Source organism: Acinonyx jubatus, chromosome E2 (assembly GCF_027475565.1).
Source record: "Acinonyx jubatus isolate Ajub_Pintada_27869175 chromosome E2, VMU_Ajub_asm_v1.0, whole genome shotgun sequence".
Lineage (NCBI taxonomy): Eukaryota > Metazoa > Chordata > Mammalia > Carnivora > Felidae > Acinonyx > Acinonyx jubatus.
The window spans coordinates 13,688,498-13,715,920 of NC_069396.1; the positions used below are offsets into that span (position 1 = coordinate 13,688,498).

At 39.7% G+C, this 27,423-nt stretch overlaps 1 protein-coding gene across 9 annotated transcripts in view; it reads right to left on the bottom strand.

The window, feature by feature from the left end:
- Positions 1-27,423, bottom strand: part of HYDIN (HYDIN axonemal central pair apparatus protein) — a 438,409-nt gene that overhangs the window by 300,501 nt on the left and 110,485 nt on the right. For 7 of the 9 annotated variants that reach the window (XR_008293813.1, XM_053211099.1, XM_053211098.1 and 4 more), the window contains 3 exons: positions 23,486-23,605; positions 20,026-20,160; positions 6,626-6,825 (listed from right to left, as the gene is read on the bottom strand). Coding sequence is in view for 7 of the 9 variants with exons in the window: in XM_053211099.1 (XP_053067074.1) it covers positions 6,626-6,825; positions 20,026-20,160; positions 23,486-23,605 (455 nt within the window). In the remaining 2 variants the exon portion in view is untranslated. Of the gene's footprint in view, positions 1-6,625; positions 6,826-20,025; positions 20,161-23,485; positions 23,606-25,337; positions 27,100-27,423 lie in introns of those variants that run through there. The other 2 variants (XM_027076169.2, XM_053211100.1) reach the window with 2 other exon arrangements.

A 27,423-nucleotide genomic window follows, 5' to 3' on the forward strand; every position in this document is an offset into this window, starting at 1 on the left:
CTTTCTTTCATTAATATGGTATATCTTTTATTGATTGATTTGCAAGTATTGAACCAGCCCTGTAGCCCAGGAATAAATCCCACTTGATCATGGTGAATAATTCTTTTAATGTACTGTTGAATTTGATTTGCTAGCATCTTGCTGAGAATTTTTGCAACCAGTTTCATCAAGGATATTGGCCTGTAATTCTCCTTTTTAGGGGGGATCTTTATCTGGTTTTGGAATCAAAGTAATTCTGGCTTCATAGAATGAAGCTTTCCTTCCATTTCTATTTTTTGGAACAGTCTGAGAAGAAGAGGTATTAACTCTGTTTTAAATGTCTGGTAGAATTCCCCTGGGAAGCTATCTGGCCCAGGACTCTTGTTTTTTGGGAGATTTTTGATAACTAATTCAATCTCTGTTGGTTATGGGTCTGCTCAAATTTCTATTTCTTCTTTTTCACTTTTGGTAGTGTGTGAGAGTCAGAATTTGTTAATTTCTTCCAGATTTCCCAGTTTGTTGGCATATAATTTTTCCTGTTTCTCTTAGAATTGTTTGTATTTCTCTGGTGTTGGTTGTGATCTCTCCTCTTTCATTCATGATTTCATCTATTTGGATCCTTTCTCTTTTCTTTTTGATAAGTCTGGCTAGGAGTTTATCAATTTTGTTCATTCTTTCAAAGAACCAGCTGTTAGTTTCATTGATCTGTTCTACTGGGGGTTTTGCTGTTGTTGTTCCTATATCATTTATTTATGCTCCAATCTTTATTATTTCCTTTCTTCTGGTGGCTTTAGGCTTTACTTGCTGTTCCATTTCTAGCTCCTTTAGGTGTAAGGTTAGATTGCTTCTTGACATAGGCCTGAATTAAAATATACTTCCCCCTTAGGACTGCCTTTGCTGCATCTCAAAGGGTTTGGATTGTCATGTTTTCATTTTCATTCCCTTCCATTATTTTTTTAATTCTTCTTTAATTTCCTGGTTAACTTATTCATTCTTCAGTACGATGTTCTTTAACCTTCACATATTTGAGGGCTTTCCAATTTTTTTATTGTGATTGATTTCAAGTTTCATAGCCTTGTGATCTGAAAACATGCATGGTATGATCTCAATCTTTTTGTACCTGTTGAGGGCTGATTTGTGACCCAGTATGTGATCTATTCTGGAGAATGTTCCATGTGCACTCGAGAAGAATGTGTAGTCTGCTGCTTTAGGATGAAATGTTCTGAAAATATCTGTTAAGTCCATCTGGTCTAGTGTGTCATTCAAAGCCATTGTTTCCTTGTTGATTTTCTGCTTAGATGATCTGTCCATTACTGTAAGTGGGGTATTAAATTGATACCATTGATAATGGTATCATTATCAATGAATTTGTTATTAATGTATACACTTGGGTGTTTTCAAGTTGGGGGCACAAATATTTACAATTATTAGATCTTCTTGATGGATAGATCCCTTAATTATGATAAAATGCCCTTCTTCATCTCTTGCTACAGTCTTTGGTTTAAAATCCAGTTTGTCTGACATAAGTAAGGCTACTCCAGCTTTCTTTTGACATCCATTGGCATCATAGATGTTTCTCCCTCCCCTCACTTTCAATCTGCAGGTGTCTTTAGATCTAAAATGAGTCTCTTGTAGGCAACATATAGATGAATCTTGTTTTCTTTTTTTTTTTTTTTTTTTTGTTCATTCTGGTACTCCATGTCTTTTGACTGGATCATTTACTCCATTTACATTCACAGTGATTACTGAAAGATATGAGTTTAGTGCCACTGTGTTACGTGTATACTTGGTGTTTCTGTGATGTTCTCTGATCCTTTGTAGTCTTTGCTCTTCTTTTTTTTCCTCCACTCAGAGAGTCCCCCTTAAAATTCCTTGCAGGGTTGATTTAGTAGTCATGAAGCCCTTTAGTTTTTGTTTGTCTGGGGAACTTTTTTTTTTTTTAACGTTTATTTATTTTTGAGACAGAGAGAGACAGAGCATGAACAGGGGAGGGGCAGAGAGAGAGAGGGAGACACAGAATCGGAAACAGGCTCCAGGCTCTGAGCTGTCAGCACAGAGCCCGACGCGGGGCTCGAACTCACAGACTGCGAGATCATGACCTGAGCCAAAGTTGGACGCTTAACCGACCAAGCCACCCAGGCGCCCCTGTCTGGGGAACTTTTTACCTCTCCTTCTATTTTGAATGATAGCCTTGCTGGATAAAGAATTCTTGGCTGCATATTTTTCCCATTCAGCACATTGAATATCTCCTGCCACTCCCTTCTGGCCTGCCAAGTTTCTGTGGACAGGTCTGCTGCTAACCTTACGTAGGTTAAGGACCTTTTGTCCATAGCTGCTTTCAGAATTCTATCTTTGTATTTTGAAAGTTTCACTATGATATGTCATGGTGTTACCTGTTTTTGTTGATTTCCAGAAGAGTTTTCTATGCCTCTTGAATTTGAATGCCTGTTTCCTTCCCCAGATTAGTGAAATTCTCAGCTATAATTTTTTCAAATAAACCTTCTGTCCCCTTTTCCCACTCTTCTTCTGGGACTCCTATGATACAGATATTGTCTTGTTATATGGAATCACTAAGTTCTCTAAGTCTTCCTTCATGATATAATACTTTCCTTTCCCTCTTACTTTCAGCTTTATTTTTTCCCATAATTTTATCTTTTATATCACCTATTCTCTCCTCTGCTTCTTCAATTCATTGTGACTATATTCATTCAGTTTTGCATCTCAGTTATAGCATTTTTAAAAGTTCAGTCTGACTAGTTTTTCCAGCTTTGATCTCTGCAGTAAGGGTTTCTCCGGTGTCTTCTATGCTTTTTTCAAGTCCAGATAGTAGTCTTATGACTCTTGTTCTAAATTCTTGTTCAGATATGTTGCTTATATCTGTTTTGAGCAAGTCCGTGGCTGTGATTTCTTCTTGACCTTTCTTTTGGGGAGAATTCCTCCATCTTATCATTTTGGCTAAGTTTCTGTCTTTTGTGTGTTTTAATAGCATGTTATGTTTCCTGCAACTGAGAGTAATGCTATCTTAAAAAGGGGTCATGCTCTGTCCAGGGCCTGGAACTTCCAGAAGTGTTTCTGGTGTATGCTGCGTGCACTATTTTGGCTGCTCTATCCCACTGGTCAGTCTTCTGCAGAGCTCCTCCCTGCTTGCAGTGGAGAGTGTTTGGATCTTTAGGTGTTCTTTGATTTGTTTGCTAAAATAAGCCTGGCAAAAAGAGGGGAAAGCCAGATCCAAAAAAAAAAAAAAAAAAAAAAAAAGGGAGAGAGAGAGAGAAAAGGAAAGGAAACAACAACAACACCACCAGAGAATCAAAAAAACTATAAGTCTGATTTCAAAGCAGAAGAAAGAAAGAAAAAGAAAAAAAGAAGACTGAGTTATAAAAAGAGAAAAGGAAAGGAAAAACAAACAAAAAAATAAGAAGAAGCTATGAGACTGATTCCAAAAGAAAAAAAGAAAGAAAAAGAAGTGGAGGAAAAAGGTAAGTCTGGTTCTATTTCCACCAGAACTGCAGGGGTTGTTTTGAAGCACTTGATTTTCAGTACACATGGTGCATGCCAGGTGCTGGCTGTGCTGGTCTTCCGGAGGAAATGCCCCTTGTAGGCTCAGAGTCAACCTTGCTCCAGTAAATAAGCAGTTGCCAGGCACAGAGGGGCAGGTTTGATGTAAGGGGGTCCCACCTCCACTGGAGGTCGCTGTGCTGCTCCCTCAAGTCCCACTGTGTTAGTGTTGAGGGAAAAATGGCACCACCCCAATCTTTCATTCCCAGACAGGGGATCTCACACCCCCTGCTGTTCAAGCAGCCCTCCTAGAATAGTGAGCCCTGTGCCACAGCTTTCCTGCATTTTTTCTTTGGTGCACACCTGGGATTCAAAACCCAAAGTCTTAAAGGACCTGGCACTGCGCAAACTGCCTCTCGAGTAGAGGCTCTTCACGCTGTGTCTTAAGTCCTCTGTTGCTGAAAAACAGCCCCACGCCTGCATGGTGCAAGGACTCTATGATGTAGCACCGCTAAAAGCAGCAAAAAGGTCATACGCCCTGTCCCCTGCCAATGAAAGGCCTTTTGCTGGCACCTACATGGTCTTTTGTCCTTGGACAGGCAATATACCCTTTTCCAAAAGTACTCCACGAAGGAGAATGTTCTTTCCCAGTGTACCCGGAGATCCCCACACCATGCTATGCACTCTCAAGCCAGCTCCCTCCCTCTCCCCAGGAGTGCACACCACAGCTCTGCTCCAAAGTCGCATACTTCCAAAACCTGAGTTTGAGCTCCAAATGCTGTTTGAAAAAAAACAAAACAAAACAAAAAACCTGTGACACGCAGTACTTCTCTCTCCGCAGTACGTGATCTGGAGAGGTTTTCCTCTTGTATGAACTTGATGCCGCACTCTCTCAACTCCTTCCTCACTTTTGTCTCTCTGTGGATAGGTTCCCTCCCTCTTTGCAGCACTGCCGTTTTTCTCTTCTCCAATTCATTTCCACACACCCCGCACCTGTCATACTGTCTCCCTGCAACCACAGAGAGCCTTCTGCCAGTCCACAGATTGAATTCCTGAATATTCCAAATGATGTGACCTCAACAGAGCTGTGTTTGAGGGACAAGGACAGCCCACCGTCTGCCTACTTCTCTTCCATCTTAACTCCTCCCGAAGCCTAGGTTTTAATAGCCCTGCTAGAGCAGGAGACAAAACCTTGAGACTGTTAAGTCAGGGGACGGGTAAGAAAATCCCCACATACACTGGGGAAACTTAAAGGACTAAAACATTCTCCCATTAGCACAAGGAAAAATGTCTGTTTTGATTTAAGTGAAGGAAACAAAGTTTCTCTAGAGAATTCATAACTCTGGACATGTGTCTTATGCAGGTTTGAGGTTTGACTATACATTATCAGTCCAGGAACCGCTAAGCCAACAATTACCAGAAGAGAAATCTACACAGTCTAACCTTTAGGAACTAAGCGGAAGCAAATGCTAATCCTTTCTGGAGAGACATGCCCTTAACTTGCAAAGGATTCCATAGATAATACCTTTCTGAAAATGAGTTCACAATCCAGACCAATACACACATTACTTCTTACAAATTCATAGAAAAGAACTTGACCCTCTGCTTCCTGTCTTCCCAATCTGGTCATTCTTGTTATGGCCCCACTGATTTAACACCATGCATATGCCCCATGACAATCGTTCTTACCCATCTAGTCAGGGAATTCCTCAAGAGCAAGGGCTGTGCCATCGTTTTGGTGTCTACCACACTATAGCTACTCCATAAATAACCAGAATAAATTCCTCTCCTTCCCTTACTATCTATGTGCTCTTGAGCAAAGCTGTACAACCTGTATAGTTGTACAACTATGCCTCAGTCTTCTCATCCTCAAGGTCAATGCAGGTGGAGTTCTATTTAACTTTCATCTCTGTGAACTCTTCTGCCTCCCTCTTCTATTTTAAAGGACACACGGGCCCACCCAGATAATCCAGGATAATTTCCCCCATTTTGAGGTCAGCTGATTAGCAGCCTTAATTATATCTGCAGTCCAAATCCCCCTTTGTCATGTAACACTGTATTGTATACATTGGTAATAGTTCATCTGAAGAAAAACAACAACAACAACAACAACAACAACAACAACAACAACAACAACAAAACCCACTAGTTAGATAGCACTTTCTATGTACCAACAGTCTGTTTGTTTATTTATTTATTAAAAAAATTTTTTTAATCTTTATTTATTTTTGAGAGAGAGACAGAGTGTGAGTAGGGGAGGAGCAGAGAGAGAGGGAGACACAGAATTCAAAGCAGGCTCCAGGCCCTGAGCTGTCAGCACAGAGCCCGACGAGGAGCCTGAACTCACGAACCGTGAGATCATGACCTGAGCCAAAGTCGGACGCTCAACTGACTGAGCCACCCAGGCGCCCCTATTTATTTATTTTTAAAGTAAACTCTGTACACAATGTGGGGCTTGAACTCATGACCCTGAGATCAAGAGTTACTTGCTCTATGGACTGAGCCAGCCAGGCACCCTCTGTGTGTGAACAGGTTACATTTAACGATTCATTTATTCCTCACAACAACCCTATGAAGCAGCTACTACACTTTTTCCCTTTTTTTTTTTCAGCCAAGGAATGTGGCACATGAAGCAAGGAATGTGGGTGGCCCCCAGAATCTGGAAAGGGCAAAGAAATGGATTCTCCTTAAAGCCTCCAGAAAAGAACACAGGCCCACCCACACTTGAGTTTTGACCCAGTGAGGTTTCTGGTCTACTGAAATACCAGATAATAAATTTGATGCTTTAATCCAGTAAGTTTGTGATAACTTGCTACATTAGCAACATAAAACTGATATACAGCCAGTTAAAAAATTCCCTGTCAAAACGCAAATATTTATTAATAGATTTTTTCTATGCTAAATAGAAAGACTTTTATCAACATTTCAGAAAAACATCTTTACCTAAACCCGAGGTCACTCAAAGGTAACCTTGAATTTCAGTTTCCTCTCTGGCTGAAGAGGAAGTTTGGCCCACCTCAGTACGGTCTCTCTGCCTTCCAGCCAGAGACTGTAACAAGCAATTCTACCCTGAATGCTATTCCAGCAAATTACTTGCGATGACTCGATTTAGCTATAATCAATCAAAACCAAGAACTGAAGGAATGCATACCTATGAGTTTTGATGCGAAACACAGCATCTTTGTTGCCAATGTTTCGTACCAGCAGAATCTTCTGAGTGCTGTATTTGACAGGGCAAGTGGAAAAATTCAGCTTGTCAGGAAAATCTAGGATGGCTCGTGCACCTCTAGCTTTGATGGGTACAATAAACTTTTCTCTTTCAGTTATGCAGGTCAACATATGGGCATAATCCTAAGACAGAAGGGTACAATCATTATTTGTGGAAATGCCAACATGATCAAGATAACTGTGCAAGAAATATGGCCATATGCCAGCTATCTTGCAAAACAACTTAATATACTCTGTGAAAGCTTCTCAAGACAATTATAGATGTACTTTCAATGAGATACTCTTTGCTGAGAGAAAGGGAACAGTTCAAGTGTCAACATTTACAAGTCAGGAGAAGTTTATGCTTCATGTGTTTAGGAGGTGAGATGGAAACCAGTCAAGGGTCAAGTTTTCTTTCTTTCTTTCTTTCTTTCTTTCTTTCTTTCTTTCTTGAGAAAGATTGAGGGTGCAAGTGAGCAAGTGGCAGAGAGAGAATGAGAGAGAGAGAGAATCCCAGGAGGGACAGAGTGGGGAGAGAGAGAGAGAGGAAGAGAGAGATGGGGGGAGGGGAGAGGGGGGGAGAGGGGAGGGGGGAGGGAGACAACCAGGCTCACCTGAAGTGGGGCTCATGTTTTACCCAAAGGGGCTCATGTTCACCCCAAGAGGGCCTCGTGATCACCCCAAGCAGGGCTCAAGCTCACCTCATGTGGAACTTGAATTTACAAACCATGAGATAATGACCTGGGCCAAAGTCAGATGCTTAACAAGGACGAGCCACCCAGGCCCCAAAGCACATTTTTCTTTAGATCAGAGGAAGTTCACACCAGTTCCTCACATCCTCTTTCTAGACCTATTTATCCTTCAAGCCATTATATTAATGGCTCCAATTTATGGTCTCTCTAAGCCCATAATCTGCAACATGACTTTGCAGCTTCTCCATCATGAGTGCAGCCAGTCTATTTCTCCATCCCATGCTTTGACCAATGGAATGTGGCAGAAATGATGCTGTGCTAGTTCCAAGCTGAGACCTCAAGAAGCCTTGGGCATTTCCAGTCTTGCTCTTGGAACCCTGTCACTGCCATGTGAATAAACACCATCCAGCTTATTGCAGGATGAAAGCCCGGATGTCCCAGACATGTAAGCCATGCCAGACCAGCCTATAGCCCCAGATATGTGAGAGAGCCCAACCCAGATGAGCAGAATTGCCTACCCAACACATGAGTGGGCCCAGTCAAGACCAGCTGAACCAGAGTCTCGTGAGCAATAATATTTATTATTTGAAACCAATGGGTTCGGGCGTGGTCTGTTACTATATACAATAACTAACTGATACATAGCCCAATTTAAACCTCATCTGTTCGAGCCCCATGTCGGGCTCTGTGCTGACAGCTCGGAGCCTGGAGCCTGTTTCGGATTCTGTGTCTCCCTCTCTTTCTGCCCCTCCCCTGCTCATGCTCTGTCTCTCTGTGTCTCAAAAATAAATAAAAACATTAAAAAAAAATTTTTAAATAAAATAAACCTCATCTGTCATGCAAGGCCATCACTGACAATTCTAAATAAAAATGCTGAGGTCCAAGGCATATATCTTCCCCAGTCTTGGATTTAAATGCAACAGAAATGCTGAATTAAATTGCCCCTTCACGACATTTCATAAGATAGGAAAATAGAACTCTCATCCTCAATGTACCAAAGAAAAAGTAAAAATGGAATGTTCACCAACAAACAAAACTAAATATAAAAGGAAAGTATTAACAGTCCCAAGAATAGACCAGAAGCTCAAAAGTTGCTATGAGAGGAATTTGTTATCTAAACCAGGCTTTTTTTTTTTTTCATTTTAAGTTTTCCCATCATTTAGCAGCAAGGCAATATTGGTAAATGTCAAGTCCACATCGAATTTAAATTTCCTTTCAGTAATCATGTAGTAAATGGTAATAAAAGGTGGAGGTTTTAGAAAAACTCGCTTTGGGCTTTCAGTATAGAGTGGGAATGGGGATGTCTGACATATAGATTGATATATAAACCTGGGGGTGCACTCCATCTCACGTAACCCACAGGACGAGTATAAAGCAGTGGTCTCCCTGATTAGTTTATCTATTCAACCATGTTTTATTAAGTGTTCAGGGACCAGGTACGGAGCTCGGTTTGCAAATGAAGCAGGAAACACAGACACGGATCACTTCAAGCTTACATAACAATGGAGATCGTGGAAAGTTAATAAAGCATATCTAATATACAATGTAATACATATAAAAAGAAATATAAAGATAAAAGAGTCAGGAATGCTCGTGTGACAGAGCCCTGTGCACCTGCAGTCTCTCTGTCTCCCTGAACTCCAGACTCACACCCAGCTGCCCAGTCAGCATCTCACTGGATGTACGTCACAAACTTAAGCAGATTAATGCCACTGGCACAGACACCCCGTCGAGGAGGATTGGGGCCGAAATCCAGCCCACTCTGCTGGCTCCAACTACATCTGCCCAGAGGGGAAGCCTTTTTCTCATACCCACAAAGCCTCCATGATGCCATCTGAGGTCCTGCTCATGGTCTGTTTCCTCACTGCCTCCCTGTCTCAGAACTGCTATCTCCATTGTTCCAGGGGCCTGGATTGGAAACCCTGGAATGAGGCATTCTTGATTACTCTATTTCTCAATTTCTCAGTAAATTCTGTAGAACTGACCTTTCAAACACATCCAGAACATGATCACTTCTCATCTCTGCCCTGCCACCTGGTCCTCGCCATTCCTATCTTTCCTGGGCAAATGGACTCTATCTACTTCAGCTCTTGTTCCCTGACAGTCTGTTTTCCACACAAGGGCCCCAGGGGCCTGGCTCAGGTTGTTCCTCTGCTCAGTGTCCCAGGATGAGGCCTGTGAATGCTACAGCCTGGTGCTCAAATCACTTCTCTGGCCAGAGCCTCTCCCCTGATTGCTCACTCTGCTCCACAACAGGCATCCTTGCTGCTCCTTGAACATGCTAGAACTGCTCCTCCTCCAGAGCCTTCAAACCCAATGTTCTTTCTGTGTAGAACACGCTTTCCTCTATTTACTCATATAGCTCACTCCCTCACCTCCTTCAGGACTTTGCAAGGCTCACTGAGGCCTCCCTGACAGTCCTATTTTAAACTTACTCCTCCCCCTTCTATGCATCACTCTCCAGCCTTTCCTCCTGCTTTAGTTGCCCCCAAAGCATCCAACATAGCATATATTTTACCTATTTGTTGAGTCTAGTATATGCCTGTCCCTAGAATCTCCAACGTCAACAGGGACTCTGGCTATTGTATTGATTTCATATATCCAGTGCCTAGACAGGGCCTAGGACACAGTAAACATTCAAAAAATATTTGCTGAGTGCACAGAAATGAGTAACGCAATGTTGGGCAGTAGTGAGTGGTGAAAAATGAAGCATCAGAAGGGGATGGAGAGTGTTCGCTTGCTTTTTCACATGGCACGCTTGGGAAGGGCCTCTATGAGCAGTGACATTTCAGCAGAGATCTGAGCGAATTGAGACCTGAACCATGCGCAGATGGATGGCACTCTGGGCAAAGTGTGACTTGGAGCCAGTGGCCAGAGGTCAGGAGAGGTTAGAGACCTGGCAGCGAGGTTGTAGGGGCCAGATCGCGCCAGACGTTGTAAGCCAGTTGGGACCCGAAAAAGGTCAGAAGCATCTGATGCTGAAAGCTGATCATGATGGACCTGATTTATGTTTTAGAAAGATCACTAACTGCTATTGGGCAGAGAACTCTAAGAGGTTAAAATGCGAAAACCGAGGCCAGTTAGGAAGCCTCTGCAACAGTCCAGGCAAACAGGACAGTGACCTAGCCGAGGGTGGTAAATGCTTCATCTAGCATTTGGTGAGTAGCAAGCACTCCTTAAATGCTAGCTGTCATTAAAATGTTGTATTAAATATAATGATTTGTATAAGGCATATGGGAAAAACTCAACTTGTGTTTCCTCTTACTGTGAAGATAATAATAATGATAACCCTAATGATAATAATAACAATAATACAAGATAATTTCAGAAAGCAACAAGAGCTTTGAAGAAAATAAAACATGGTAAAGTGATAATGTTGGAAGGGGCTGCTTTAGGTGAGAACAACCAAGGAGGATTTCCTGAGGAGGTGATCTTTGGGTGGAGACCTGAACAGCAAAAGGAGCCAGTCAAGTGAGATCTAGGAATGGATTGTTCCCAGAAAGAGGAATTGCAAATGTAAAGGTCTTAAGGTAGGAACAAGTAATAAAAATTAATGGGAAGTATTCATGAAATGTATTAAAATTGAGTTGTTGGACTCAGCTCTTCAACTGATTCCGGTTTGTAGACGGTTAATACCAGGCTCAAAAATTATGCTATTCAGACATAAGGGAGTACAAATTACATTAAGCACACTTGATCCTAGAAAACCCCACAGAATTCACCAACGAAATAATCTACTCTGATTACATCAGAATCCTAAAGAGATAAGTACTGTTTTCATTTTTTCTTAGTGGATCAAACCCAGCAAGCAAAGTTTTTGTTGGGAATTAGGAACCAGAAACCTTCTGGCACATGTGGAAACTTCCTATTAACTGAGGATTTGAGAGAAAGAAAAAAGATGCTACTGAATCCAGAATGAGATGTGATCCCAAAGTAATTTGTCTTATTTTATTCTGTATTTACACATTCTCTGCCTTGTTCTATGAGGAATTGAAGACAGCCTAAAGTAGTTGAGAAGGCTAATTGAAATATTCACAGAGATATTTTCAAACTTCTCAAATTTCCAAATGAGGAAGATTTAAAGTTTGATCTGAATGACATGTTTTTATCATAATCAATTCACATACTCAGAAAAGAATATGAAGGAATTCTTTAAACAACTCCATAAAAATGTCTTCTAATCTCTGAAGTTCTATATTTAATATGACTATATTAGATTATGTAAAATACAATTATATACTGCTCTACTGACTGAAAATTAATTCAGATGTAATGCCCGGGGAGACTCTGTCAGCCTTCAAACTAAGCAATCACTTTAGTTTATATACTCCCTTCCACTGTATTTAGATTCAGGGCAATCAGGTCACCATTCAGAGACAAAATATTTATTCCAAGCTTTTCCCCTCTACTGTGAGAGACATGGCTATGAATCACTTTCTCTCCTAAAATGTTATCTTTTATAACAATGCTCTCCAGATGAAACATCCAGTCTACTTTTTGTCCATTTGCCTTCCTTCCAACCTGCCTAGCCCGCAAACTTTAAAAAAACAGCAACAGAATATGAAAATGGAAGATCTAACTTTCTGAGAAGCAGAAAAAAATGAATCTTGATTTTATATTAGCTCCATTATAGAGAGTAAACATGGCAATAATTCTGTCCTTTAAAGTCTCCAGCAAAGGAAAATGGTGTCCTCTCCTGCAGCAAATGACCCTCGAGGCAAAGGCAAGCATGGCCAATGTGGTTAAACCCTCACAACCCTCTTTTTTTTTTGCCTTTTCTCCACTCCTAAACTTCATGCGAGAATGTCTCACACAGAGTAAAACTACAACTAGATTTGACTAGGACTCAGTGAATTTAATACTTGGTGTCCCCAGAAAATGCTATCAATTCCCCAAAGGGTTAAAGTATCTTCTCAATCGGAAACTCATCCTTCAAAAGAGAAGAGTCAGCTCTGAAGTTCTAATAAGTTTAAAAATGAGACTGGTCAGGCACCACGGGCCTTATCCTCTACCACTGTGACTCTTCATTTGACTTAGCGGGGTCTCAGCTTCCTGGCGGTAGCTATATTTCCCCATCTATTCAAAGAGAATGACCTATGACCCTTGGTGTGAAAAGAGATCTGAGACTTCCAAATTTATTTTGACCCTTTTTATCCTTAGTGTACAATGATAATGTGGTTACTTCATGGTTCATGTAGAAATTGCCCACTTAAGGTAATTAATTTCCTCTGTAACTTTTTGCTTTCCAAGTTACCCCTAGATCTATTAATCCACCTATACCTATACCCTTCACTCTTCACTGCCTTCACTCCTATTGCTAAGCTTAAACCTTGTACTTATATATTAGATCTCAATCTTTCTAGCTCACTCCATGATTTTCCTGAAACATCAGTTTTCCCTCTTTATTGAACATTCACACATCAGCATAAGTAGCTTCCTCTTAAATATTAAATAATCTACTTTTGAGTCCAACATCCACCTCCAGCTACTGCCCCATTTTTCCAATTACTCTTCACAGCAAAACTGCTCACAGGTATTATTTACACTCAATATCACCACATCCTTGCTGTCCATTCTCTCTTCAACCCATCCCATTAGGCTTCTGTACACAACATTCCACAGAAACTCTTTCTGCCAAGGTCACTCATGGTGTTGCCAAATCCAATGGCTCATTCCACATCCTTATAATTCGACTCTCCATAACTTTGGACGTAATCCAAAATTGATCTCTCCTTCCCTTTTGAAATGCTGTATCCATTTGTGATTCCAAGGCACTGTAATCTACTGATTTTCCTCCTACTTCATGACCACCCCTTCCTCTTTGTGTCATCCTCTGTTGGCATCTCCTCCTTTTACCAGCATCTCCTTTATGTACACCCACTCTCAACATCAGCTCATCCATCTCTTGGTGAAAAGTGTCATCTTTTACATGATTTTCAAACCTTCATCTCTAGCCAATATCTCCCTTTTGCCATAGATAATTGTGTCCAGCTGCCTATTTGGTATTTCCACTTGGATGTCTAAAGGGAAGATCCAACTTAACATATAAAAACCAGATTCCCCGGGGGCGCCTGGGTGGCTCGGTTGGTTAAGCATCCGATGGGCTCAGGTCATGATTTCAAGGTTTGTGAGTTCGAGCCCTGCATCAGGCTCTGTGCTGACAGTGTGGAGCCTGGAACCTGCTATCAGTTCTGTGTCTCCCTCTCTCTCTGCCCCTCCCGAACTCATGCTCTGTCTCTCTCTCTCTCAAAAATAAAATAAACACTAAAAAAAAAAAAAACCAACATATTCCCTGAATCCTTCTGATTCCCTACCTTACTCCCACCCAGCTTCACAAACCTGCTTTCCCTCCACTTTTCCCTACCTCAGCAAATGGTGCCACCATTTGGTCAGTGCTGGTCAAAAAACTATGAATCAAACTAGACTCTTTTCTCACACCCTTTATCCAATCCATGAACAAATCCTGACAGCTCTACCATAAAAATGTATATCCTTTATCTACCTACTTCCCACACTTTCACTGTCACCACCCTAATCCAAATCATCCACCACTTTTACCCAAACTATTACAATAGCCTCTTATCCCTGTATTAATCAGGGTTCAGTTCTGCTACACATGACAGGAAACAGAACAAAATCAGAGCAACTTAAACTAGATAGACAGAAGTTTCTTTATCATAAACCAATCCGGAAGTAGGCAGGCTGGATTGGTATGGTGGCTCCACAGTGACACCAGGGACCCAAATTCCTAAATTGCTGCTCTACCATTCTAGCACACAGTATCTATCCTCAATGTCACCCCATGTAGCAGAGTAATTCTTAGGATGCCAGCTATTTCTCACAGCCAGGCTACAGGCCAAAAAAAGGCAGAAGGACAAAACAAAGCACCTCCATGCTGAGTCAGCTTTTGTCAATACATGCTTGGAAGTCCCGCTCACATCTCACTGATCAACACAGACACAAATAGCTGCAAAGAAGGTTGGGGAAATGCAATCTTTTATTTCAGGCAGCAGTGAATCCAATCAAAATTTGGGATTCTCTTACCAATGAAGAAAGAGAAAACAGATGTTAAGGGTGGGCCACTAGCTATTACACCTCACACTCCCTTCAGTCTATCCTCGGTGCAGCAACCAGACTAATCCCCAAATGTAAGGCAGAGATGTCATTCGTATTCAAAACCCACTGGGGTAGATACAGGGAAAGGATTCAGTATTTATTCTATATTTCCTGTATGAGCTGCACCTCATCATCCTCATTGGATCATTACAAAAACAAAACATAACAACAGACACTCTGTGCCTTTTGATGTGATACAATAGGTAGTACCACATCACCTAAGAATTCTTGCCCCCTCCCAAAGTCAAATATTAATCGAATCAAGCCTCTGGATCTAACTACCAGTTTATAGGAAACAGAAGGGACAGAGAACATCTGCTGGGGATGCATTCAACACCTTGTTTGGATCCTGATTAAGTAAGCCAAGTTAAAAAAAAAAATAATAAAATATATATATATATATATATATATATATATATATATGGTGTGTGTGTGTGTATATATATGTATACATATACGTATATGTATGTATATATATATATACACACACACATACCATATATATATATATATATATATATATATATATATATATGTATAATGTTTAAACTAGGGAGATATGAATAGTGACTAGATATTTGATGATATTGAGGAGCTACTGTCATTTTTTAGGGGTGATAGTGGTATTGTAGTTATGTTCACTTTTTAAAGGGTCCTTATCTTTCAGAGACAAAAAATGAAGTACTTGCAGATGAAAATAATATGATGTATGGGACTCACTACAAAATCCTCTGGGCAGGAGCAGCATAGATGAAGCAAGATTGGTCATGTGCAGGTAACCTGAAAATCTAGATGATGACAGTTCATTCTGGTTTTACATAGGGTACAAGCTTCCATAAGCAAGCTTACAGTGGCTTCCTATCACACTTTGCATGGTTTCTATAACCCTTCATGACCTTGCCCTCTGCACCCTGGTCTCCTACCATGTTCCAGCAGGTTCCTCCACTCGTCATGTGCCTTCCTCACTTCCCTGCGCCTGCTGTCAAGCATGCTTCAGTCACAGGCCTTTCTACTTGCTACTCCCTCTCCCCAACAAATATCTTCCCTCTGGTATTTGCACAGCTTAATTTGGTTCTCTGCTCAATGTAACCTCATCACAGAATCCTCCTACTGATAAGAAACAGAAGCCCATCGCTCTCTATTCTCTACTAAGTCAATATCTGACATTAAACTACACATTTGCTCATTATTCATTGAGGAACATAAGCTCCATGAAGGCCAAAGCTTGTTTGGTTCTCCAGTGGATCCTGGGTCACAGAAGTAGACCTGGCACGGAGTGAATGAAAGAATATTACTCATTTTTAATATCTTTATTTAGATCCTAAACTACCAAGACTTCTTCATAAAGAGAATTCCCAACATCCTCATTAGCCTTATTATAAAATGATATTTATGAAGTCCAGAATGCTAAAAAGTAGTGACATAGACTCACTGAGGATATGTAATTAAGTGGAGAGAAACAAGAAAAAGCTAAAATCTAATACGTTCATGGTACAAAAAGATATTTGAGCCCTTTTTATATGCTTTTGCTTTTATCATCTGTAGGCCATCCTCAAGTTGAAGAAACCTTATATTTTCTTGGGATTAACTTTTACTTACTTGTCTTACTCAACAAATATTTACCACAAGTTTCTTATTTGTCAGGCATTGCGCTAGGCTAGGGAGGGCTAATTCTAGACAGGAAGAAAACAAAATCCCTATCATAATTTTTGCCAAAAAAAAAATGGTTAATTGTGGAAAATTTTATGGTGTCTACAATTTAATTAAAAATGCTGGCAATATAGTTCATCATCGTTGTATACCTAGATAACATTACAGTAGCATTTTCTAGTCTTCCTGGACCACAATTTTTAAATTTCATAGTAACAAACCAGGAAAACTATTTTAACCACAAGTTATATATTTCCTTAAAACATAAGAGCAATAAAATTGCTCTTCAAACTACCGCAGTCATTTCCATATGGCAATTCTATAGTAAACAGATGCTTTCTTAAGTCCAAGAAAGTACCCAGTTTTGCTTTCCTACAAAAGCCTAGTACTTTTCATTCTCCCTTTAATAGTAAAGATACAAATTTAAGAGGTCAAGAAAAGTGCCAGACTCCAGAATTTTATAGTGTTAACACTGACTATTCTATTTCTACCACATTGACATATACTAAGATTATTAAATTAATAACATATCCTATCATTTTTTTTAAAAAGTCTGTGTGACAAGAAGAGATACGGAAAGCCAAAGTGAACCTGCTGCCCCTGTTATCTGGGCACTTGGCATTCTTAACAAGTTAAATCCCCAGGAAGCCAGATTAAAAGATGACAGGAAAAAATGTAAATTACATTATCATCTTCGACATGCTAATATACATGGGTGCTGAAAATCCAATTGAAAGGGGACTGGCTTATTAAGCTGTGGCATGCTGCAATTTACATATCTCACCCTCCAGATGTGAGGAGGGTAAATGAGAATGGAGTATGCTCAGATCAGCAGGGGATAAAGAAGAGAAATACATATGTACGTTGGCTATCAATTTAGCCAACTGAAGAAAAAGTGACACAGTGAAAAGATTGACTTCTATTTTTCCTAAAATAAATCTGAGTCCTCTGCCACATTCTGGAACAGCACTAAAGGCACCATGGGTAATCCTAGCTGGTCATTCTGTGCATGACCCTGATGGCTTTCCAACGTTTATTTATTTTTGGGACAGAGAGAGACAGAGCATGAACAGGGGAGGGGCAGAGAGAGAGGGATACACAGAATCGGAAACAGGCTCCAGGCTCTGAGCCATCAGCCCAGAGCCTGACGCGGGGCTCGAACTCACGGATGGCGAGATCATGACCTGGCTAAAGTCGGACGCTTAACCGCGTGCGCCACCCAGGCGCCCCCCTGATGGCTTTCCAACAGTGAGCAAATGCAGATGCCCAGACGACTGAAAAAACTACTGAGAGTAGGGCCCTGCTGATGGTGCAAGTTTAACAAGACCTTTGCAGGAAAGGGGGACCAAAACTAGCAGCAGGGGCTTCCCCAAATTCTCACCATCAGTCTAAGGCAGTCAGCAAAAGGAGAAATCACTATGTTCTAGAAAAACATATTATGTAAATTATAGCTTAGAGTCCAAATCCAACACAAAATCTTAATGTACCCAAAGTTGAATACTTAAATTTCTCATAGGTAACCAAGATCCTCACTCTGGGTCTCCTCATACATGCATGTAGCTGCTGAAACCTTTCAAATCCTTAGAAGAAACAGTAAAACAAACTACAACTTAATTTTTTTAAATTAGGGGTTTCCCAACAGACAGTGTTGATGAAATGGAAAGGTTAAGAGGGAATAAAAAAGCCAGATTAAGGTAAGCCACCACAAAATATAGCAAAGTAATAATCCTCAATAGGAATGTTAGCATTTCATATTTATATAATAAATACAAACATACCTAAGATACATTTCAACTATTTATTTGCTGTATACATAAGCAGTAATAAAATATTTCTCTTTACTTTTAGCTTTTGATTAGGGAAAGTTTTAAACATACACAAAGAAAACAAATGAGTGTAACAAACCCCATGTACCCACCACCCAGATTCAACAAATATTAACACTCTGCCATTCTGGCTTCACCTATACCTCAACCCAACGCTTTCTTCCCCCTTCCATTGTTATTATTTTACTTTATCGTTTTTAAGGTAAAATTTAGATATAGTAGAAGGCATAAGTATTAAAAGTATAATTTTAACAAATGAATTAATCCGTATACCCCACACACTTATCACAATATAGAACATTCTGCCTCCTAAGAAAGTTCCATGTGTCCATTTCCCAGCCATAATACCTACAGGTAGTTATCCAACAGAAGACATTTTTTCTCCATCACAGGGAAAAAAATAAGGAAATCCAATTCAGCAAATAGAACAAACTTCCTATTTCTATTTTTCAAGCTGCACAGAGGCTTCTAATCATCTTTCTACTGAAATGACAGTGTAGGAATTTCATACCCAAACTCAATCCAGACACCATTCTCTTCACAGACAGTATTCAGATACAGACACTCAAGGAAAAAAAAAAAAAAAAGGACTTTGATAACATATAACAAAATAACAGCAACATCAACGCCCCTGCCCACCACCACCACAACTTCTGGAACTTTTATCTTTTCATTTATTTCAATAGTACCCCAAGCAAAATTACATGTCCATAATAAGCACAACCTGAGAAATAAATAGTATTACCACAAAGTCAAAAAATAATAACAGCAGCATCATTCTAATAGAATTTCTAACCACTCACTACAGTGATACATGAGTGGCAGGCCACATTATATTCTCTACTCCTGCTCTCCAGAAAAGTAGAAAGAGCAGCAATAGTAGCAGGGACACTAGTAATGGCATTAACAGCAGCTGTTGTATGAGTGATGAAGAAGCAGGGATTCAAAGCTAGTACTTTCTGTCTCTATCATGTTTTGATTCCAACCCTAACGGCACAATACAGATAAGCACACATACCATTAACACTATATAATAACCTGACATTTTGTCATGCTTATTTGAGTCTTGTTTTTCAACCCGACTCCTTTGGTTTTGCTGGTAAAACTCCTTTTCTCCTCTGCACAAGTCCCTACTTTGGCCCATAGAGAAGAAAACTCAACCCACAATTTTGCACTCCTGGAAAAGGGCTGGGGAGGAAGCCTCTAGCCTCAGTCCCCCGTAGCTGGTCTTTCCTTCCAGGAGGAACTGGAATTTCTATAACTGAGGAGGGTTTGGGGATGGACTGGCTCCCCCACAGCTGGAATGGTACTGCAGGGAAAAGGCCTCTTTTTGAACTCAGGCTCTTTCTAGCGGCCTAGGTGTGGACAGGGCTAAGCAGACCAGGCAGGTCTCCGCTCTCAGCTGCAGCTGCCCCACTCAAGCTTGGGTGGAGCTATCCATGTGTCAGCCCTTCAGGGCCACTTATTTGCCAGTCACTGGGGAGGAGGATGCCCTGTCCTCAGGTACTGGCCACATTCTTTGCCATTAATGAGACTAATACTGTGATCAATATTTGGATCTTGGGTCTCTTTCCTGAACTAGTTAGAATCCAGGGAGGAGGGATGCAACTAACTACGATCCTAAACTTCCAATAAGCCATAATCTTTATGCTTTGCCTTGGCTCACTGCATCTGGAGCACACTGGTTCCTCTTTGGTGACCCTGTGGCTGATACTCAAATAAAAATATGCTGAGGTGGGGAGGGGGGTTGGCGGAGCACCCAGAAAGATCACCCTTCTTTATACCCTGGCTGCTGACAGCTCATGTAAGCCCTCAGCTCTGGTTGATGATGCTTCTCTCATCCCCAGTGGTGCACTATCCCCTCCTCTCAGCCACCCTGACCACCACTCTAACCACCACCACCATCACCACCACTAATACCATCGACACCAACACCACCACCCTCAACACCACCAACACCGTCAGCAACACAACCACCAACACCGCAACCAATACCACTCACGGCAATACTACCAACGCCTCCAGGAATGTTCGCGGCAAGTACGCAACCACTTTCTTACCTTGTTCTCCTCTGGAGTGAAGAGGATTCGGAATATGGACGGCACTCCTGGAGCTACTTTGTGGCCAATGTCTTTGGGGCTGATTACTTTAAAGTAAGGTGAACTTTCCTCAACAACTTTCACCATCCTTGGAATCTGCAAGAAAAACACACCACGGTGGCCACTCTGCCCGTGAAAAAGCAAAAGCAAAAGCCCAGGCTTTGTAGTCCACCAGGAAATCTCCATCTACTACTTACCAGCCATTCGACCTAGGTCAAGGCTTAACTTCTGTCTCCTCAAATGTGAGACAAGATGACTCATTCAGTGCATCTGAGCTTTATTTTTTTTTTAATTATTATTCACTGTTATCATTACTGAAAGCCTTTGTTCATTTTCTCATTTAAATGGGACTATCTTTGAAGAAGAACCTCGTGGTCAGCTAAAACCCCACCCACATGGTAGAGATCAGCTCGATTTCCCATCATTTGAGGACTGCTCTGGGACAAGAAATCACACTTACTGCTCTCCTGCTATGGACCATCCACCATGAGCCGTACACGATGAGCCGCTTAATCCTCTCAATAACCCTGAGCTTCGTTATGACTCCCATTCTACAGAAGGGGAACAAGACACTTTTCCCTAAGTGCTATAGTTTCGCCCAGTCCCAGCCTCACTCCACCTTCCCTCTTGGGGACTGTCCTAAGTAGACACCACTGTGCATAAGAACAAAGAGCAAGCAGCAGAGGGTCCCCAGGCCAGTGTCAGAGTGGCTTCAGACAGTTTCATTCTCTTCAAGTCCTCCTCTGCTCTACTTGCCTCGCCCATGGTATGCTTCTCTGTTTAACAAAGACAGTCTAAGCAATAAAGGAAATATAAATGTGAGGAGAACCTAGAGGTTCTAGGGACATAAGGAAAGGGATGACTTTTTTTTTTAAGACTTGAAGGGAGCAAAAGAAAGTGAATATAGTTAAGTATGACTGAGAAGTCTCAGGGGAAAAATGAGAACAAAACCCCCACAATCTCTCAAAACTGATATCCAGATGGGCAAGGGAAGAAGAAATGCTGAAGATCAGACTTAAGGCTGATCTTAAGACTAGAAAGTAAGGAGGCAGGGAAGAGATGTGTGCAAATCTGATAGGAGCCCAACAGGAGTGGCTGGTAAGGGGAATGTGCAGTGTCATTTACAATGTGCAGAATGATACTACTTAAGCTTCTGGGAATACTTTTGGTAAGAGCATAATTATGGATTTAAAAAACTAGAAAGGAAAACACCAACAACCCTAGGAATAATAACAATAATATTGGTTTAGTGCTTCCTATGTGACAGGTGCTGAGCTGAATACTTTACATGCATTACCTCATTTAATATTCCAAACAACCTATTAAAATGGGTACTATTAGGGGCTCCTGGGTGGCTCAGTCGGTTGAACGTCCGACTTCGGCTCAGGTCATGATCTCGTGGTTTGTGAGTTTGAGCCCCGAGTCGGGCTCTGTGCTGACAGCCCAGAGCCTGAAGCCTGCTTCGGATTCTGTGTCTCTCCATCTCTCGGCCCCTCCCCTGCTCATGCTCTGTGTCTCTCTGTCTCTCAATAATAAATAAACGTTAAAAAAAATTAAAAAAAAAAAAAAAAGAAATGGGTACTACTAGTATTCCCATGGCCCGGAGAAGTGAAGTGACTTACCCAAGGTCTGCAGCTGGGAGACAGATGAGTTTGACTCTAGAGTCTGGGTGCTAATAATTATATCCCAAGTACAGTGCACTGTGGCTTATAGAGTGCTCACAGCTTACTTTCATCTTGTGTGTGTGGGAGAGAGAGGAATAAGGACCAAATGGTCTCCATTGTTTGCATTCAGTGCCAATGAGGAAGCAAATAAATAGTGAACAGCACAGAAATTCTATCCCAGCAGTTCTTTACGAGTCCGTGAGCTAAGGAAGTAGAGAAGCAGGCTTTTATCAGCCACCTAGTACAAGGGTCCTGAGAGTCACATGCCCAAGAACAAGCCTTCCTAGGCTAGAGAAATCTATCTGCTTTTGGCAGCTGGACTTTCCCTGGAGGGGGACCCTCCTTTCATGAGGTCTAACAGCAGAGCAGCATCTAACCAAGAAGTGTTGGGTTACCCATGAAAAGTGAGTGCCCTCTGGCAGACAAAACTGACACATGCCCTATACCCTTTACTTGCTCATATATACCTGCTGGGAATCGTGTCTTATTTAGGGCTGAGCAGGAGTGGCCAAAGTACCCTTGGGCTAGCTCCTCTCTCTTTAATAGCCTTAAAATACCTGAGCAAGAGTCAAAAAGCCATGGCAAAAGGGAAAAAGAGAAGTGGAAGTGACAAAGTGACTTCGTTGGCAGTCCTACATGAAAAGAGAGAGCCCTACTGTGTATGTAAAGTATCTCTTCTTGAGGTCTAGGGGCCTAATCCTGAGCATCTCAGATTCTCTTTCTTCTGACTACCCTTTTAACTTCTGTCCCTTGAGCTTCTCTTGCTAACACTTCTGCTGCCAAGAACTAAATACACCATTTTCTTCAGAGTCTGACTTTGCTGCCACTAAATCACCCCATTGATCTCTGAAAGGCATCACTGATTCCTTTAATGAGTTACTGCCAAATATAACTGCAAGTGTTCTTGCATAGTCTTCATTTATTTTTTTTCTTTTCTCCTACAGCTAGGCTTTTTGTCTCCACACTCTCAAACTCCTGAGGTATTCCTACCTGCCTTCACATCTGAAGTTTAGCATCTCTCAGATGCCTTCCTCCCCATCTGACTACTTTTCACACTGTAACTGTGCTTCATGCTGACCTCCCACATTATTCTTTCTTCCATTATTGTTACATGTCCAGGAAATCTTCAGGAACTTAATACCTTTTTCTTGAAGTAAACCCTAATTTATCTCTTGGGGAGAAAAGGCATATGGATTGAGAAGAGATTCAGTGGCAACCAGAAAAGGACAAGGTATAGACAGTGGGAGAAGCTGTCCAAAATTATCTATAGACAAAATCTGAAGGCTATCTGAGGTAGAAGGGAGGAGACAGAAAAAGGGGAACGGGAACTCCATTTTTTTGGAGATTTTTTTCTTAAATACAATTTATAAAGTATAAATAATTTGGCTGAACAACCTCAATTCATATGAGTAGAGTTTATACCTTCATGTGGGAAACGGTGGCTCTAACACACAGTATGTAAGCATGAAGAGTAATTGTCTTGAACCAGTCACACATAAGAACTTCATGACATTTCCCTAACCAATATTTTACTCAAAAAATGTTACTGCACATGTTGGGAGTGGACCATCTGGTGGGCACTGACTTGGGCTTGAACATGTATGAACACACCAACCCAGTCTTGTCTTCATTAAGCTTATAGTCAAAGGGCATGTTTTCAACTATTTTCTTAGAATTCATCTAAGATCCTACAGGATTCCATTTTATTTAATCCCTTTTTATATTCCATGAGAGGTACATTCAGCAAACATACTTACTTTGTCATTGTTTCTCAAAACCAGTGGAACTTCATAGACTTCACAGGGAGTATAGTTCTGAAACACAATTTCTGATGGAAAGGGCTGGAATAATGCCTGATCCAGGTCAATTCCTGAAAACTGCATTGAAAGAATAAATTCATTATATAGTCACACAGTGGCAGAAATGGCTGGGGAAGATATGAAAATACTATATAGACCTATGGATACTAACACTAAAAACATAGGAAATACTCAGAAAGGGGTAACTACTATAAACAATAATTGTTATAAGTAGTAAAGTTACTGTGATCAACTTGTTTATTATGTATATATGTATATATATGTAATTAATATATATGTATGTATACATACATGTATATGTATGTATATGTATTTATATATATAAATATATATGTATGTGTGTGTGTGTGTGTGTGTATATATATATATAATTTATTGTCAAATGGTTTCCATACAACTCTGAATGCTCATCCCAACAGGTGCCTTCCTCAATGCCCATCACCCATTTTCCCCTCTCCCCCACCCCCATCAACCCTCAGTTTGTTCTCAGTATTTAAGGGTCTCTTATGGCTTGCCTCCTTCCCTCTCTGTAACTTTTTCCTCCCCTTTCCCTCCCCCCTGGTCGTCTGTTAAGTTTCTCAGGATCCACATAAGAGTGAAAACATATGGTATCTGTCTTCCTTTGCCTGACTTATTCACTTAGCATAATACTCTCCAGTTGCATCCACGTTGCTACAAATGGCCAGACTTCATTCTTTCTCACTGCCATCAACTTGTTTAATACAAAACAAAGTAGAAGATTTTGTCCTCAGTTAAAAAAATATAGGCTAATTAGAACACCAACCCAAAACTTCCATTTATGTCAATGGTGAATAATTTGAACCAATCCCCCTATTAAAATAACAAGAAAAACTGTATCAACAAATATCTGCTTGGAGGCACTGAAGAGCTAACAAGACATTCTGATCTAATGTTGAAATTATGAATTATCTCAAACTATTAGCTTGTGTAGTGTCCAACAGGTTTTGAGTATTGCCATGTTTCCTTAAAATTTTAGAATATCCCATGATGCCCTGTGAGTTTATAGTTGCACCCTGGGGCACCTTAGTATAGGTTGGAAAGTGAAGATGTAAGCAACCATCTCAATAATTTAGAAAAGCAATAGCAAACATAAGAAAGAAAGAAAGAAAGAAAGAAAGAAAGAAAGAAAGAAAGAAAGTCCAAACAAATGAAAAAGCGACATAACAAAAACAACAGCAAAAAATAATGAAATAGAAAGTAACCATACTACAGAATCAACAAAGCCAAAAGTTGAATCTTTAAAAAAACTGATAAAATTGATAAAATACCTAATGAGCATGATCAAGAAAATAAGATAAAAGTTACAATAAGCCAAGATAAAGAATGAAAATAGGGATATTACAACAGAAACTGAACTATGTAAAAAGATAACAAATGGATAGTATGTCAATAAATGGGAAAATGTACATTAAAAAGTACATATCTTAAGAAAATAAAATTTATCAAAAGTAACACAAAAACAAAGAAAATTTTAGTAGTTCTGTAACCATTACATAAATTAAAACTGTAAGTAAAACATTTTCATAGAGAAAACTCCAGCCCAAATAACTTTACAAGCAAATTCTAGCAAACATTTAAAGACACAAATCAAATATTATAGGACCTCTCCTAAAGGAAAGAAAAATAATTAATGTCTCCCAACTCGATGATGTTAGCATACCTTTCATATAACTAAGAAAGATGGTGGGAGAAAGGAAAACTATAGGCTAGTCTTATGAACGATAGAGTTTTTTTTAAAGGAACAAAACATTAGCAAATTGAAACTCACAGTATATAAAAAGGATAACACATCATGATCAAATTGGGTGTAACTCAGAAATTCAAAGTTGTTTTAACAGAAGCTCATTAAAAATAAAAATTGTCATAAGAAGAAAAATTGTTCATTTAGAAAATTCAAAACAACTTATAGATAAACTATTAGAAGTTAGAATTAATAAATTATTTATCAAGGTCACTGAGTATGAGGCCAACAAGTAAAAATCAATTATATTACTAGGTACTAACAATGAACATTTAGGAAATAAAATATATAAACAATACGACTTAATAGCCTCCCAAAACATAAAATACATAGAAATAAATCCAATGAAAGATGTGTAAAACCTTCAACCAGAAAAGCCACAAGATATTACTGAGAGGAATTAAAGAAGACCTATGTAAATACAGTAATATACCATGTTCATGAATTGAAAGACAATATTTTAAGGATGTCAAATACTCCCCAAACTGATCTAAAAATTCAATGCAATCCAACAAAAAAAAATCCTGGTAGAAAATTTTTTTGAAAATTAAAAAGCTGATTACAAAATTTATATGTAAAACAAAGGGACCAAGAATAGACAAGATACATTTGAAGAACAAGATAGGAGGACTTGCTTTATCAGGCAGCAAGATTTATTATATTATTACATATCATATACTGTTACTTATCAATAATTAAAATAGTGAAATGTTAGCACAAGATTTATCATAAAAACAAATATACCAGATTTAAAAACCCAGAAACAAATCCTTAAATATATCATCACTTGATTTATGGCAAAGGTAACACTAACAAGCATTGAGGAAGAGAAATTCTCTTCAATGAACGGCGTTGGGTTAACTGGATATTCCATATGAAAAATATCAATTTAATCCCTATCATACACCATTCCAAGTGTATCAAAGCTCTCAATATGAAAGGTTGAAACAATGTTTTCAGAAGAAGACCAAGAGGAATATCTTCACGATGTTGAAGAGTGCAAAATTTTCTTTAATGGGGCACAGAAAATACAAAACATAAATTTAAAAACCGATAAATTAAGTCATACTGAAATTTGAAACATGTCCATCAAAATATTCCCTTAAGAAATGAAAAAGAAATCCAAAGAATGGGAGAAGATTATTTGTAATACACATAACTGATAAAGGACTAATCTCCAGAATATATGAACTTATACAAAAGAGTAAGAAATGGACAAAGCACATAAACATGCAATTTATAAAAGATGATAACCAGATGGCTAATAAACATGAAAAGTCGCTTAACCTCATTAGAAATCAAGAAACTGAAAATTAAGCCACACCGTGACAACACTACACTCCCAATAGAATCATTTCAATTAAAGAAACTGACAATGTTAAGCATTAGCAAGTATTAGCAATTCCAACTGGAATTCCCATACACAGCTAATGGCAATATGATGGTACAAACACTTGAGAAAACTGGCAGTTACTACTAAAGAGACACATAGGCATAGCCTATCACCTAGAAATTCCACTTTTATGTGTAGGCCCAATAGAAATGCATACGTGTGCACTAAAAGAAATGTACAAGAGTGTTTATAACACCATCATTTATAAGACCCAAAATGTGGGAAAAGCCAAATGCTCATCAACAGTAAAATGGATAAACAACTGGTGGTGTAGTCATACAGTGGAACACCATACAACGATAAAAATGAACCACCTATTACTAAGCACAACACAAATCTTCAAAACTTAATATATTGACTTAAATTAGCCAGAAATTGAAGAGTATATACTGTGGTATCCCAGTCATATGAGATTGAATAAAGAAAAAATAAACCTGTGATTAGCAGTTCTTCTGAAGAAGAGGGAGAGGTAATGACAGAGAAGGACATAACAAAGCTTCCAGGATGCCAGTAATGTTGTATCTTACATTCCTTCATCTGAGTGGTGGTGATATGAGTATCCTTACTTTGTGAAAATTCATCAAGCTATGTGCTCATAATACACCCACATACACACTCAAATTCAATAAAATTTTTACTTACAATGTATTTTCGACACAAGAGAATAAAGGAGAAAATTATTACAATCATTTCAATAGAGGTAGAAAAACATTTGATAAA